A 12173-nucleotide genomic window follows, 5' to 3' on the forward strand; every position below is an offset into this window, starting at 1 on the left:
AACGCTGATACTCCAGTATTGCTTTTGCGGTTGCACAACGTATGTAACTATGCGATTTCAGCACTTGTCCATTTTGCAGTATATGACTTTTCGATGAAAAATATGTTTTTGCAGTACAAGCTTTATTATACAGTGGATAACGCTGATACTCCAGTATTGCTTTTGCGGTTGCACAACGTATGTAACTATGCGATTTCAGCACTTGTCCATTTTGCAGTATATGACTTTTCGATGAAAAATATTTTTTTGCAGTACAAGCTTTATTATACAGTGGATAACGCTGATACTCCAGTATTGCTTTTGCGGTTGCACAACGTATGTAACTATGCGATTTCAGCACTTGTCCATTTTGCAGTATATGACTTTTCGATAAAAAATAATTTTTTTCAGTACAAGCTTTATTATACTGTGGAAAACGCTGGTACTCCAGTATTGCTTTTGCGGTTGCACAACGTATGTAAATATGCGATTTCAGCATTTCTCCTATTGCAGTATATGACTTTTCGATAAAAAATGAATTTTTTTCAGTACAAGCTTTATTAAACAGTGGAAAACGCTGGTACTCCAGTATTGCTTTTGCGGTTGCACAACGTATGTAACTATGCGATTTCAGCACTTGTCCATTTTGCATAATATGACTTTTCGATAAAAAATAATTTTTTTCAGTACAAGCTTTATTATACAGTGGATAACGCTGATACTCCAGTATTGCTTTTTCGGTTGCACAACGTATGTAACTATGAGATTTCAGCACTTCTCCATTTTGCAGTATATGACTTTTCGATAAAAAATAATTTTTTGCAGTACAAGCTTTATTATACAGTGGATAACGCTGATACTCCAGTATTGCTTTTGCGGTTGCACAACGTATGTAACTATGCGATTTCAGCACTTGTCCATTTTGCAGTATATGACTTTTCGATGAAAAATATTTTTTTGCAGTACAAGCTTCATTATACAGTGGAAAACGCTGATACTCCAGTATTGCTTTTGCGGTTGCACAACGTATGTAACTATGCGATTTCAGCACTTGTCCATTTTGCATAATATGACTTTTCGATAAAAAATAATTTTTTTCAGTACAAGCTTTATTATACAGTGGATAACGCTGATACTCCAGTATTGCTTTTTCGGTTGCACAACGTATGTAACTATGAGATTTCAGCACTTCTCCATTTTGCAGTATATGACTTTTCGATAAAAAATAATTTTTTTCAGTACAAGCTTTATTATACAGTGGAAAACGCTGGTACTCCAGTATTGCTTTTGCGGTTGCACAACGTATGTAACTATGCGATTTCAGCACTTGTCCATTTTGCAGTATATGACTTTTCGATAAAAAATAATTTTTTTCAGTACAAGCTTCATTATACAGTGGAAAACGCTGATACTCCAGTATTGCTTTTGCGGTTGCACAACGTATGTAACTATGCGATTTCAGCACTTGTCCATTTTGCATAATATGACTTTTCGATAAAAAATAATTTTTTGCAGTACAAGCTTTATTATACAGTGGATAACGCTGATACTCCAGTATTGCTTTTTCGGTTGCACAACGTATGTAACTATGAGATTTCAGCACTTCTCCATTTTGCAGTATATGGCTTTTCGATAAAAAATAATTTTTTTCAGTACAAGCTTTATTATACAGTGGAAAACGCTGGTACTCCAGTATTGCTTTTGCGGTTGCACAACGTATGTAACTATGCGATTTCAGCACTTGTCCATTTTGCAGTATATGACTTTTCGATAAAAAATCATTTTTTTCAGTACAAGCTTTATTATACAGTGGAAAACGCTGATACTCCAGTATTGCTTTTGCGGTTGCACAACGTATGTAACTATGCGATTTCAGCACTTGTCCATTTTGCAGTATATGACTTTTCGATGAAAAATATGTTTTTGCAGTACAAGCTTTATTATACAGTGGATAACGCTGATACTCCAGTATTGCTTTTGCGGTTGCACAACGTATGTAACTATGCGATTTCAGCACTTGTCCATTTTGCAGTATATGACTTTTCGATGAAAAATATTTTTTTGCAGTACAAGCTTTATTATACAGTGGATAACGCTGATACTCCAGTATTGCTTTTGCGGTTGCACAACGTATGTAACTATGCGATTTCAGCACTTGTCCATTTTGCAGTATATGACTTTTCGATAAAAAATAATTTTTTTCAGTACAAGCTTTATTATACTGTGGAAAACGCTGGTACTCCAGTATTGCTTTTGCGGTTGCACAACGTATGTAACTATGCGATTTCAGCATTTCTCCTATTGCAGTATATGACTTTTCGATAAAAAATGAATTTTTTTCAGTACAAGCTTTATTAAACAGTGGAAAACGCTGGTACTCCAGTATTGCTTTTGCGGTTGCACAACGTATGTAACTATGCGATTCCAGCACTTGTCCATTTTGCATACTATGACTTTTCGATAAAAAATAATTTTTTTCAGTACAAGCTTTATTATACAGTGGATAACGCTGATACTCCAGTATTGCTTTTGCGGTTGCACAACGTATGTAACTATGCGATTTCAGCACTTGTCCATTTTGCAGTATATGACTTTTCGATGAAAAATATTTTTTTGCAGTACAAGCTTCATTATACAGTGGAAAACGCTGATACTCCAGTATTGCTTTTGCGGTTGCACAACGTATGTAACTATGCGATTTCAGCACTTGTCCATTTTGCATAATATGACTTTTCGATAAAAAATAATTTTTTTCAGTACAAGCTTTATTATACAGTGGATAACGCTGATACTCCAGTATTGCTTTTTCGGTTGCACAACGTATGTAACTATGAGATTTCAGCACTTCTCCATTTTGCAGTATATGACTTTTCGATAAAAAATAATTTTTTTCAGTACAAGCTTTATTATACAGTGGAAAACGCTGGTACTCCAGTATTGCTTTTGCGGTTGCACAACGTATGTAACTATGCGATTTCAGCACTTGTCCATTTTGCAGTATATGACTTTTCGATAAAAAATAATTTTTTTCAGTACAAGCTTCATTATACAGTGGAAAACGCTGATACTCCAGTATTGCTTTTGCGGTTGCACAACGTATGTAACTATGCGATTTCAGCACTTGTCCATTTTGCATAATATGACTTTTCGATAAAAAATAATTTTTTGCAGTACAAGCTTTATTATACAGTGGATAACGCTGATACTCCAGTATTGCTTTTTCGGTTGCACAACGTATGTAACTATGAGATTTCAGCACTTCTCCATTTTGCAGTATATGGCTTTTCGATAAAAAATAATTTTTTTCAGTACAAGCTTTATTATACAGTGGAAAACGCTGGTACTCCAGTATTGCTTTTGCGGTTGCACAACGTATGTAACTATGCGATTTCAGCACTTGTCCATTTTGCATAATATGACTTTTCGATAAAAAATAATTTTTTTCAGTACAAGCTTTATTATACAGTGGATAACGCTGATACTCCAGTATTGCTTTTTCGGTTGCACAACGTATGTAACTATGAGATTTCAGCACTTCTCCATTTTGCAGTATATGACTTTTCGATAAAAAATAATTTTTTTCAGTACAAGCTTTATTATACAGTGGAAAACGCTGATACTCCAGTATTGCTTTTGCGGTTGCACAACGTATGTAACTATGCGATTTCAGCACTTGTCCATTTTGCAGTATATGACTTTTCGATAAAAAATAATTTTTTTCAGTACAAGCTTTATTATACTGTGGAAAACGCTGGTACTCCAGTATTGCTTTTGCGGTTGCACAACGTATGTAACTATGCGATTTCAGCATTTCTCCTATTGCAGTATATGACTTTTCGATAAAAAATGAATTTTTTTCAGTACAAGCTTTATTAAACAGTGGAAAACGCTGGTACTCCAGTATTGCTTTTGCGGTTGCACAACGTATGTAACTATGCGATTCCAGCACTTGTCCATTTTGCATACTATGACTTTTCGATAAAAAATAATTTTTTTCAGTACAAGCTTTATTATACAGTGGATAACGCTGATACTCCAGTATTGCTTTTGCGGTTGCACAACGTATGTAACTATGCGATTTCAGCACTTGTCCATTTTGCAGTATATGACTTTTCGATGAAAAATATTTTTTTGCAGTACAAGCTTCATTATACAGTGGAAAACGCTGATACTCCAGTATTGCTTTTGCGGTTGCACAACGTATGTAACTATGCGATTTCAGCACTTGTCCATTTTGCATAATATGACTTTTCGATAAAAAATAATTTTTTTCAATACAAGCTTTATTATACAGTGGATAACGCTGATACTCCAGTATTGCTTTTTCGGTTGCACAACGTATGTAACTATGAGATTTCAGCACTTCTCCATTTTGCAGTATATGACTTTTCGATAAAAAATAATTTTTTTCAGTACAAGCTTTATTATACAGTGGAAAACGCTGGTACTCCAGTATTGCTTTTGCGGTTGCACAACGTATGTAACTATGCGATTTCAGCACTTGTCCATTTTGCAGTATATGACTTTTCGATAAAAAATAATTTTTTTCAGTACAAGCTTCATTATACAGTGGAAAACGCTGATACTCCAGTATTGCTTTTGCGGTTGCACAACGTATGTAACTATGCGATTTCAGCACTTGTCCATTTTGCATAATATGACTTTTCGATAAAAAATAATATTTTGCAGTACAAGCTTTATTATACAGTGGATAACGCTGATACTCCAGTATTGCTTTTTCGGTTGCACAACGTATGTAACTATGAGATTTCAGCACTTCTCCATTTTGCAGTATATGGCTTTTCGATAAAAAATAATTTTTTTCAGTACAAGCTTTATTATACAGTGGAAAACGCTGGTACTCCAGTATTGCTTTTGCGGTTGCACAACGTATGTAACTATGCGATTTCAGCACTTGTCCATTTTGCAGTATATGACTTTTCGATAAAAAATAATTTTTTTCAGTACAAGCTTTATTATACAGTGGAAAACGCTGATACTCCAGTATTGCTTTTGCGGTTGCACAACGTATGTAACTATGCGATTTCAGCACTTGTCCATTTTGCAGTATATGACTTTTCGATGAAAAATATGTTTTTGCAGTACAAGCTTTATTATACAGTGGATAACGCTGATACTCCAGTATTGCTTTTGCGGTTGCACAACGTATGTAACTATGCGATTTCAGCACTTGTCCATTTTGCAGTATATGACTTTTCGATGAAAAATATTTTTTTGCAGTACAAGCTTTCCCAGTCAAAAATTATCTACCCCTTTAGTATGGGCCTAGCTTGGTTTAAGCTCTGTTTAGTGCGTTTAAGCTTGACACGGCCAATCAGCACTTATTCGGACGTCAGCCAAACTTATACGTTCGGTTTGCGTATGGTGCGCCGTGCTTAAGTTTGCATAATTTCCCCCTGCGCAAAATAATTTTGAAGTGTAATACGGTGCTTGAAGGTGAGTTTCGTCGGCGGGAGTTTTTCTGTGTATACCTGTGTCACACATATCATATTGTTTTGTCATAAGGTGGGCATAGAAGCATGAAGTTGATTTTATTTTATTTTGAGGTAGTTTTGTACCTCTCTTGGTGAGTTCTGCCGTGGGGTTGTGACACCTGCAGTTTTGGAGAGCAAATTATTGTCAGTGATTTTTACCATAATATTTGTTGATTTTGCGAGCTAACTAAAATGTTTGTTTTTTTAAATATTACAAAGCGAAGCTGATGCGTTGATTCGTCATGGTTGGATGAACAACAAGCAGGCAGGGCAGGCTAGGAGGCTTGGCTTTCTCCTAACCCTAACTGCGTAATGAGTTTGTTCTAATGACTTGACGGCGGGAAACCTTGTCTAAATTGACAGGTGGTTTACGACAGCAGTTGTTTTATGTCAGGTATTTCTGTTTAATATACTTGCGACTCAAATTTTGATCAAGGGTGAATACTTTGCCAATCGGGTTTGCAAGTTGGGAATAAATGCTGCAAATCGAACAGATGCAGATTTTTTCCATCATGTTGATGGCAAACACCATGTTCGCACCTAAGTGCTTGCTGCTTTTAATGCGGAACTGTTAGGTGGATTTGTCCTGGATTAAACGCATCTTGCATGTTTGGGTGTAATGCGTCGATTGTTAATCTGGTGGAGGGGTAGTTGTCATGTTAACGTCACCACAACCTTACAAAATATAAGGAAGTGGTGGTGCTGTTAAAAGATAAAAATTTGCTGTGCCATAAACGTATTGTCATTTTCTGCATTTTTCTTTAGCTATGAGAAGTTTGTTGTCGCCAAACATTAACACACATGAGTTTTCGTTATGTGTCCAAATGCTAAAAGACTTTGTTAGCAAATCTTCACATATTTATGGTAAAGCATTTGTCAGTTACAATGTTCATTGTTTGATCCACTTGTGTAATGATTATGAAAAACATGGTTCATTGGAAAACATTGGCTGTTTTCAATTTGAAAATTACTTGGGTTGTTTGAAAAAAAGTTTGAAATCTGGCTACAAACCTATGCAACAAATTGCAAGATTTGCATTTTATGAAAACCAAACTTCCCATTATATGTTTCCTATTTCCATATGATATCCCCTCGCAAAACTGTCAAAGCAATAGTGCAAATTAACCAAATAGTAAATTTCCCTCCAAGTGTTCCTTTCACACACAATAACAAGGTTTGTGGATTGGCCAATAGCAATTTTACAACAAAAATCAGCGACTCGACCATTTCACAAAGCAATGATATTTATCGACTTTGTGACATTTACACTATTGATTCTTGGTTGCATATTGTCGTTCAAAAACAATTGTCGTCTTTTCAAAAAACCTTGTCAACTTAAAACATGTCGGAATTTACAAAGTGTGTGGTTTTTATGGTGATAATGATCAAATTAGAAGGTGCATTCTGTTGCCATATAAAGGACATTTTGTTGCCATTAATTTGCTTTATGCCACATGATATATCTGCATGTATGTTTGTTTCTTCCACAGTACATTAGAATGAAAAATTTTGTTTGTATAAAATCCCCAAAGGCTGGATGGTCGGCACCAATGCATGTAAGTGGACACCCATCAATTTGGATGTATAAAGATTCTTGAAAAATGAAATTTCTGTGGATGCAGCTTGGCAGACGTGTCCTTCCACCATTCTTTGTGAAGGGAGTAAGTTGTGTATTTGTGCCAAATAATTGTGCATTTTTGTTTCATGCACTTTGTTCTTTTCAGGCACAAATGCCCGTTGTTTGAAAAGAAAATGTAGATCTGCTGATCTAGAAAGGGACATTCTAATGAGCGAATCCACTGAAAGCAGTTCTTCTTCCACGATACCTCTCTTGCAAAAAAAGGTGTCCATAAACCTTGTGCTGATTTTTATGCATAAAACCGGCACATATTATTCATCTAGTTTTTTAATTGACTGGGGACCTTTGCTTGTGCATTTGCTTATTTTAGTTTACTTTCAACAGGTTCTTGCCACCCAAGCAGCAAAAACAATGTCACAATGACAGGAGCATGAACTGTCTGAAAACATTGGCATCCTTATCGACAAAACAATAAAGGTGAAGGAAGAAATGCGGAGGATTGGTGACCGAATTCAGAGAATGGAAACTCTGACAGAAAAAAAACACATGTGTGGCAGAAAAGTTTTTGCCGCAATCAGCTGTCAACGAACAACATCTGATGGCTCTACTTACTAAACCAAATGTGAGCTTTCTTTTTACCTAATGCACTGAGGCTTTTGTCTGCATGCTTTACACTGTAAATGACATCTGCTCTACATTTCAATCATTTTGTATGTTGATACTTTTCAAAAGGACAAAGTAAAACTTGCCCAAGTGATGGACATTGACCAACTTCGTGGCACCTTCCGGAATTCTGTAAAGCTGTTTATGACAAAACACCTGGCTCTTCAATCTTGTTTTGGCGGTTGGACGCAGGAAAACAAAAATCCCATTCAAATCACATCCTCTGTTGGCATTTATGTTGGGTGAGTCAAATTGCTTTAGAAATCTCATAAGACACGCCACACTGCGGGCCTCATTGTAAAGCCTTCCGATTGTGAAGTTTTCACAACTTTCACATATTTAATTCCCACATGTCAAATATTTAATTTCTGTGCACGATAGAATGTTACCAAAATTTTAACTAAATCTTATGTTTTATGTTCTGCAGACGCATAGAAAGATGCAAGACGCCGGCAGTTAAATACCAAGAAATCGCCACAGCGGTGAAACGAGTTTTACCTGGAGTTGTTGACGGAGTGGCGGCAGAATATCAAGCAACGGCAATCAATCCTCAATTAAGCCCACCACGTCTCAGAGTACATAGTTTCGTCGAACACTGCACTTCGTGTTACTCCGTACTTCCACTGCGCTTGCCACTGTATTTCTATTTATGTGTTGTTAATTTCAATAAAACATTATGCAATTAAAGTCGTGGTGCGTGCGAGACGGTGAAGTAGCGAGTTTGATGAGGTCATATTTTGAAAGTGACCAGGCAATATCATTATGTTCGGTAAACGCACGGCGAACGCTCGCTCGGCCAAGCTTGGATTTGTTCAATTGTAGAACATACGCCGAACATATATCCAACATTTAAGTACGGTGAACATGCGTCGCCCAAGCTTGATGCCAAGCGTATCTTGACATAAAGTGACAAGGGCCGTGCCTAAATTTTTGACTGGGAATGGACAAGTGCTGAAATCGCATAGTTACATACGTTGTGCAACCGCAAAAGCAATACTGGAGTATCAGCGTTATCCACTGTATAATAAAGCTTGTACTGCAAAAAAATATTTTTCATCGAAAAGTCATATACTGCAAAATGGACAAGTGCTGAAATCGCATAGTTACATACGTTGTGCAACCGCAAAAGCAATACTGGAGTATCAGCGTTTTCCACTGTATAATGAAGCTTGTACTGAAAAAAATTATTTTTTATCGAAAAGTCATATACTGCAAAATGGACAAGTGCTGAAATCGCATAGTTACATACGTTGTGCAACCGCAAAAGCAATACTGGAGTACCAGCGTTTTCCACTGTATAATAAAGCTTGTACTGAAAAAAATTATTTTTTATCGAAAAGTCATATACTGCAAAATGGACAAGTGCTGAAATCGCACAGTTACATACGTTGTGCAACCGCAAAAGCAATACTGGAGTACCAGCGTTTTCCACAGTATAATAAAGCTTGTACTGAAAAAAATTATTTTTTATCGAAAAGTCATATACTGCAAAATGGACAAGTGCTGAAATCGCACAGTTACATACGTTGTGCAACCGCAAAAGCAAAACTGGAGTACCAGCGTTTTCCACTGTATAATAAAGCTTGTACTGAAAAAAAATATTTTTTATCGAAAAGTCATATACTGCAAAATGGAGAAGTGCTGAAATCTCATAGTTACATACATTGTGCAACCGCAAAAGCAATACTGGAGTATCAGCGTTTTCCACTGCATAATAAAGCTTGTACTGCAAAAAAATATTTTTCATCGAAAAGTCATATACTGCAAAATGGACAAATGCTGAAATCGCATAGTTACATACGTTGTGCAACCGCAAAAGCAATACTGGAGTATCAGCGTTATGCACTGTATAATAAAGCTTGTACTGAAAAAAATTATTTTTTATCGAAAAGTCATATTATGCAAAATGGACAAGTGCTGAAATCGCACAGTTACATACGTTGTGCAACCGCAAAAGCAATACTGGAGTACCAGCGTTTTCCACAGTATAATAAAGCTTGTACTGAAAAAAATTATTTTTTATCGAAAAGTCATATACTGCAAAATGGACAAGTGCTGAAATCGCACAGTTACATACGTTGTGCAACCGCAAAAGCAATACTGGAGTACCAGCGTTTTCCACTGTATAACAAAGCTTGTACTGCAAAAAAATATTTTTCATCGAAAAGTCATATACTGCAAAATGGACAAATGCTGAAATCGAATAGTTACATACGTTGTGCAACCGCAAAAGCAATACTGGAGTACCAGCGTTTTCCACAGTATAATAAAGCTTGTACTGAAAAAAATTATTTTTTATCGAAAAGTCATATACTGCAAAATGGACAAGTGCTGAAATCGCACAGTTACATACGTTGTGCAACCGCAAAAGCAAAACTGGAGTACCAGCGTTTTCCACTGTATAATAAAGCTTGTACTGAAAAAAAATATTTTTTATCGAAAAGTCATATACTGCAAAATGGAGAAGTGCTGAAATCTCATAGTTACATACATTGTGCAACCGCAAAAGCAATACTGGAGTATCAGCGTTTTCCACTGCATAATAAAGCTTGTACTGCAAAAAAATATTTTTCATCGAAAAGTCATATACTGCAAAATGGACAAATGCTGAAATCGCATAGTTACATACGTTGTGCAACCGCAAAAGCAATACTGGAGTATCAGCGTTATGCACTGTATAATAAAGCTTGTACTGAAAAAAATTATTTTTTATCGAAAAGTCATATTATGCAAAATGGACAAGTGCTGAAATCGCACAGTTACATACGTTGTGCAACCACAAAAGCAATACTGGAGTACCAGCGTTTTCCACTGTATAATAAAGCTTGTACTGAAAAAAAATATTTTTTAACGAAAAGTCATATACTGCAAAATGGACAAGTGCTGAAATCGCACAGTTACATACGTTGTGCAACCGCAAAAGCAATACAGGAGTACCAGCGTTTTCCACAGTATAATAAAGCTTGTACTGAAAAAAATTATTTTTTATCGAAAAGTCATATACTGCAAAATGGACAAGTGCTGAAATCGCACAGTTACATACGTTGTGCAACCGCAAAAGCAATACTGGAGTACCAGCGTTTTCCACTGTATAATAAAGCTTGTACTGAAAAAAAATATTTTTCATCGAAAAGTCATATACTGCAAAATGGAGAAGTGCTGAAATCTCATAGCTGCAAACGTTGTGCAACCGCAAAAGCAATACTGGAGTATCAGCGTTTTCCACTGTATAATAAAGCTTGTACTGCAAAAAAATATTTTTCATCGAAAAGTCATATACTGCAAAATGGACAAGTGCTGAAATCGCATAGTTACATACGTTGTGCAACCGCAAAAGCAATACTGGAGTATCAGCGTTTTCCACTGTATAATAAAGCTTGTACTGCAAAAAAATATTTTTCATCGAAAAGTCATATACTGCAAAATGGACAAGTGCTGAAATCGCATAGTTACATACGTTGTGCAACCGCAAAAGCAATACTGGAGTATCAGCGTTATCCACTGTATAATAAAGCTTGTACTGCAAAAAAATATTTTTTATCGAAAAGTCATATACTGCAAAATGGACAAGTGCTGAAATCGCATAGTTACATACGTTGTGCAACCGCAAAAGCAATACTGGAGTATCAGCGTTATCCACTGTATAATAAAGCTTGTACTGCAAAAAAATATTTTTCATCGAAAAGTCATATACTGCAAAATGGACAAGTGCTGAAATCGCATAGTTACATACGTTGTGCAACCGCAAAAGCAATACTGGAGTATCAGCGTTATCCACTGTATAATAAAGCTTGTACTGCAAAAAAATATTTTTCATCGAAAAGTCATATACTGCAAAATGGACAAGTGCTGAAATCGCATAGTTACATACGTTGTGCAACCGCAAAAGCAATACTGGAGTATTAGCGTTTTCCACTGTATAATGAAGCTTGTACTGCAAAAAAATATTTTTCATCGAAAAGTCATATACTGCAAAATGGACAAGTGCTGAAATCGCATAGTTACATACGTTGTGCAACCGCAAAAGCAATACTGGAGTATCAGCGTTTTCCACTGTATAATAAAGCTTGTACTGCAAAAAAATATTTTTCATCGAAAAGTCATATACTGCAAAATGGACAAGTGCTGAAATCGCATAGTTACATACGTTGTGCAACCGCAAAAGCAATACTGGAGTATCAGCGTTTTCCACTGTATAATAAAGCTTGTACTGCAAAAAATTATTTTTCATCGAAAAGTCATATTATGCAAAATGGACAAGTGCTGAAATCGCATAGTTACATACGTTGTGCAACCGCAAAAGCAATACTGGAGTATCAGCGTTTTCCACTGTATAATAAAGCTTGTACTGCAAAAAAATATTTTTCATCGAAAAGTCATATACTGCAAAATGGACAAGTGCTGAAATCGCATAGTTACATACGTTGTGCAACCGCAAAAGCAATACTGGAGTATCA

The 12173-nt window shown here is 35.9% G+C and overlaps 1 protein-coding gene across 1 annotated transcript; it reads left to right on the forward strand.

Moving 5' to 3' along the window:
• Window positions 1–7809: 7809 nt before the first annotated feature.
• LOC145911908 (uncharacterized) lies at window positions 7810–8432 on the forward strand. Its single transcript, XM_082999343.1, has 3 exons — window positions 7810–7958; window positions 8144–8353; window positions 8405–8432. Exons 1-3 carry the CDS (start codon window positions 7810–7812, stop codon window positions 8430–8432), a joined length of 387 nt encoding a protein of 128 aa, XP_082855469.1.
• The last annotated feature ends 3741 nt before the right edge of the window (window positions 8433–12173 follow it).

This window comes from Ascidia mentula, chromosome 8, assembly GCF_947561715.1.
Source record: "Ascidia mentula chromosome 8, kaAscMent1.1, whole genome shotgun sequence".
Classification (NCBI taxonomy): Eukaryota; Metazoa; Chordata; class Ascidiacea; order Phlebobranchia; family Ascidiidae; genus Ascidia; species Ascidia mentula.

What these genes read in the sequence shown, in the direction of transcription:
- LOC145911908 (XM_082999343.1), top strand. Translation starts at nt 7,810, where the DNA reads ATGGACATTGACCAACTTCGTGGCACCTTCCGGAATTCTGTAAAGCTG. An exon ending in TCTGTTGGCATTTATGTTGG is followed by an intron (nt 7,959 to 8,143) that starts GTGAGTCAAATT and finishes TATGTTCTGCAG; the next exon opens with ACGCATAGAAAGATGCAAGA. An exon ending in CTTCCACTGCGCTTGCCACT is followed by an intron (nt 8,354 to 8,404) that starts GTATTTCTATTT and finishes ATGCAATTAAAG; the next exon opens with TCGTGGTGCGTGCGAGACGG.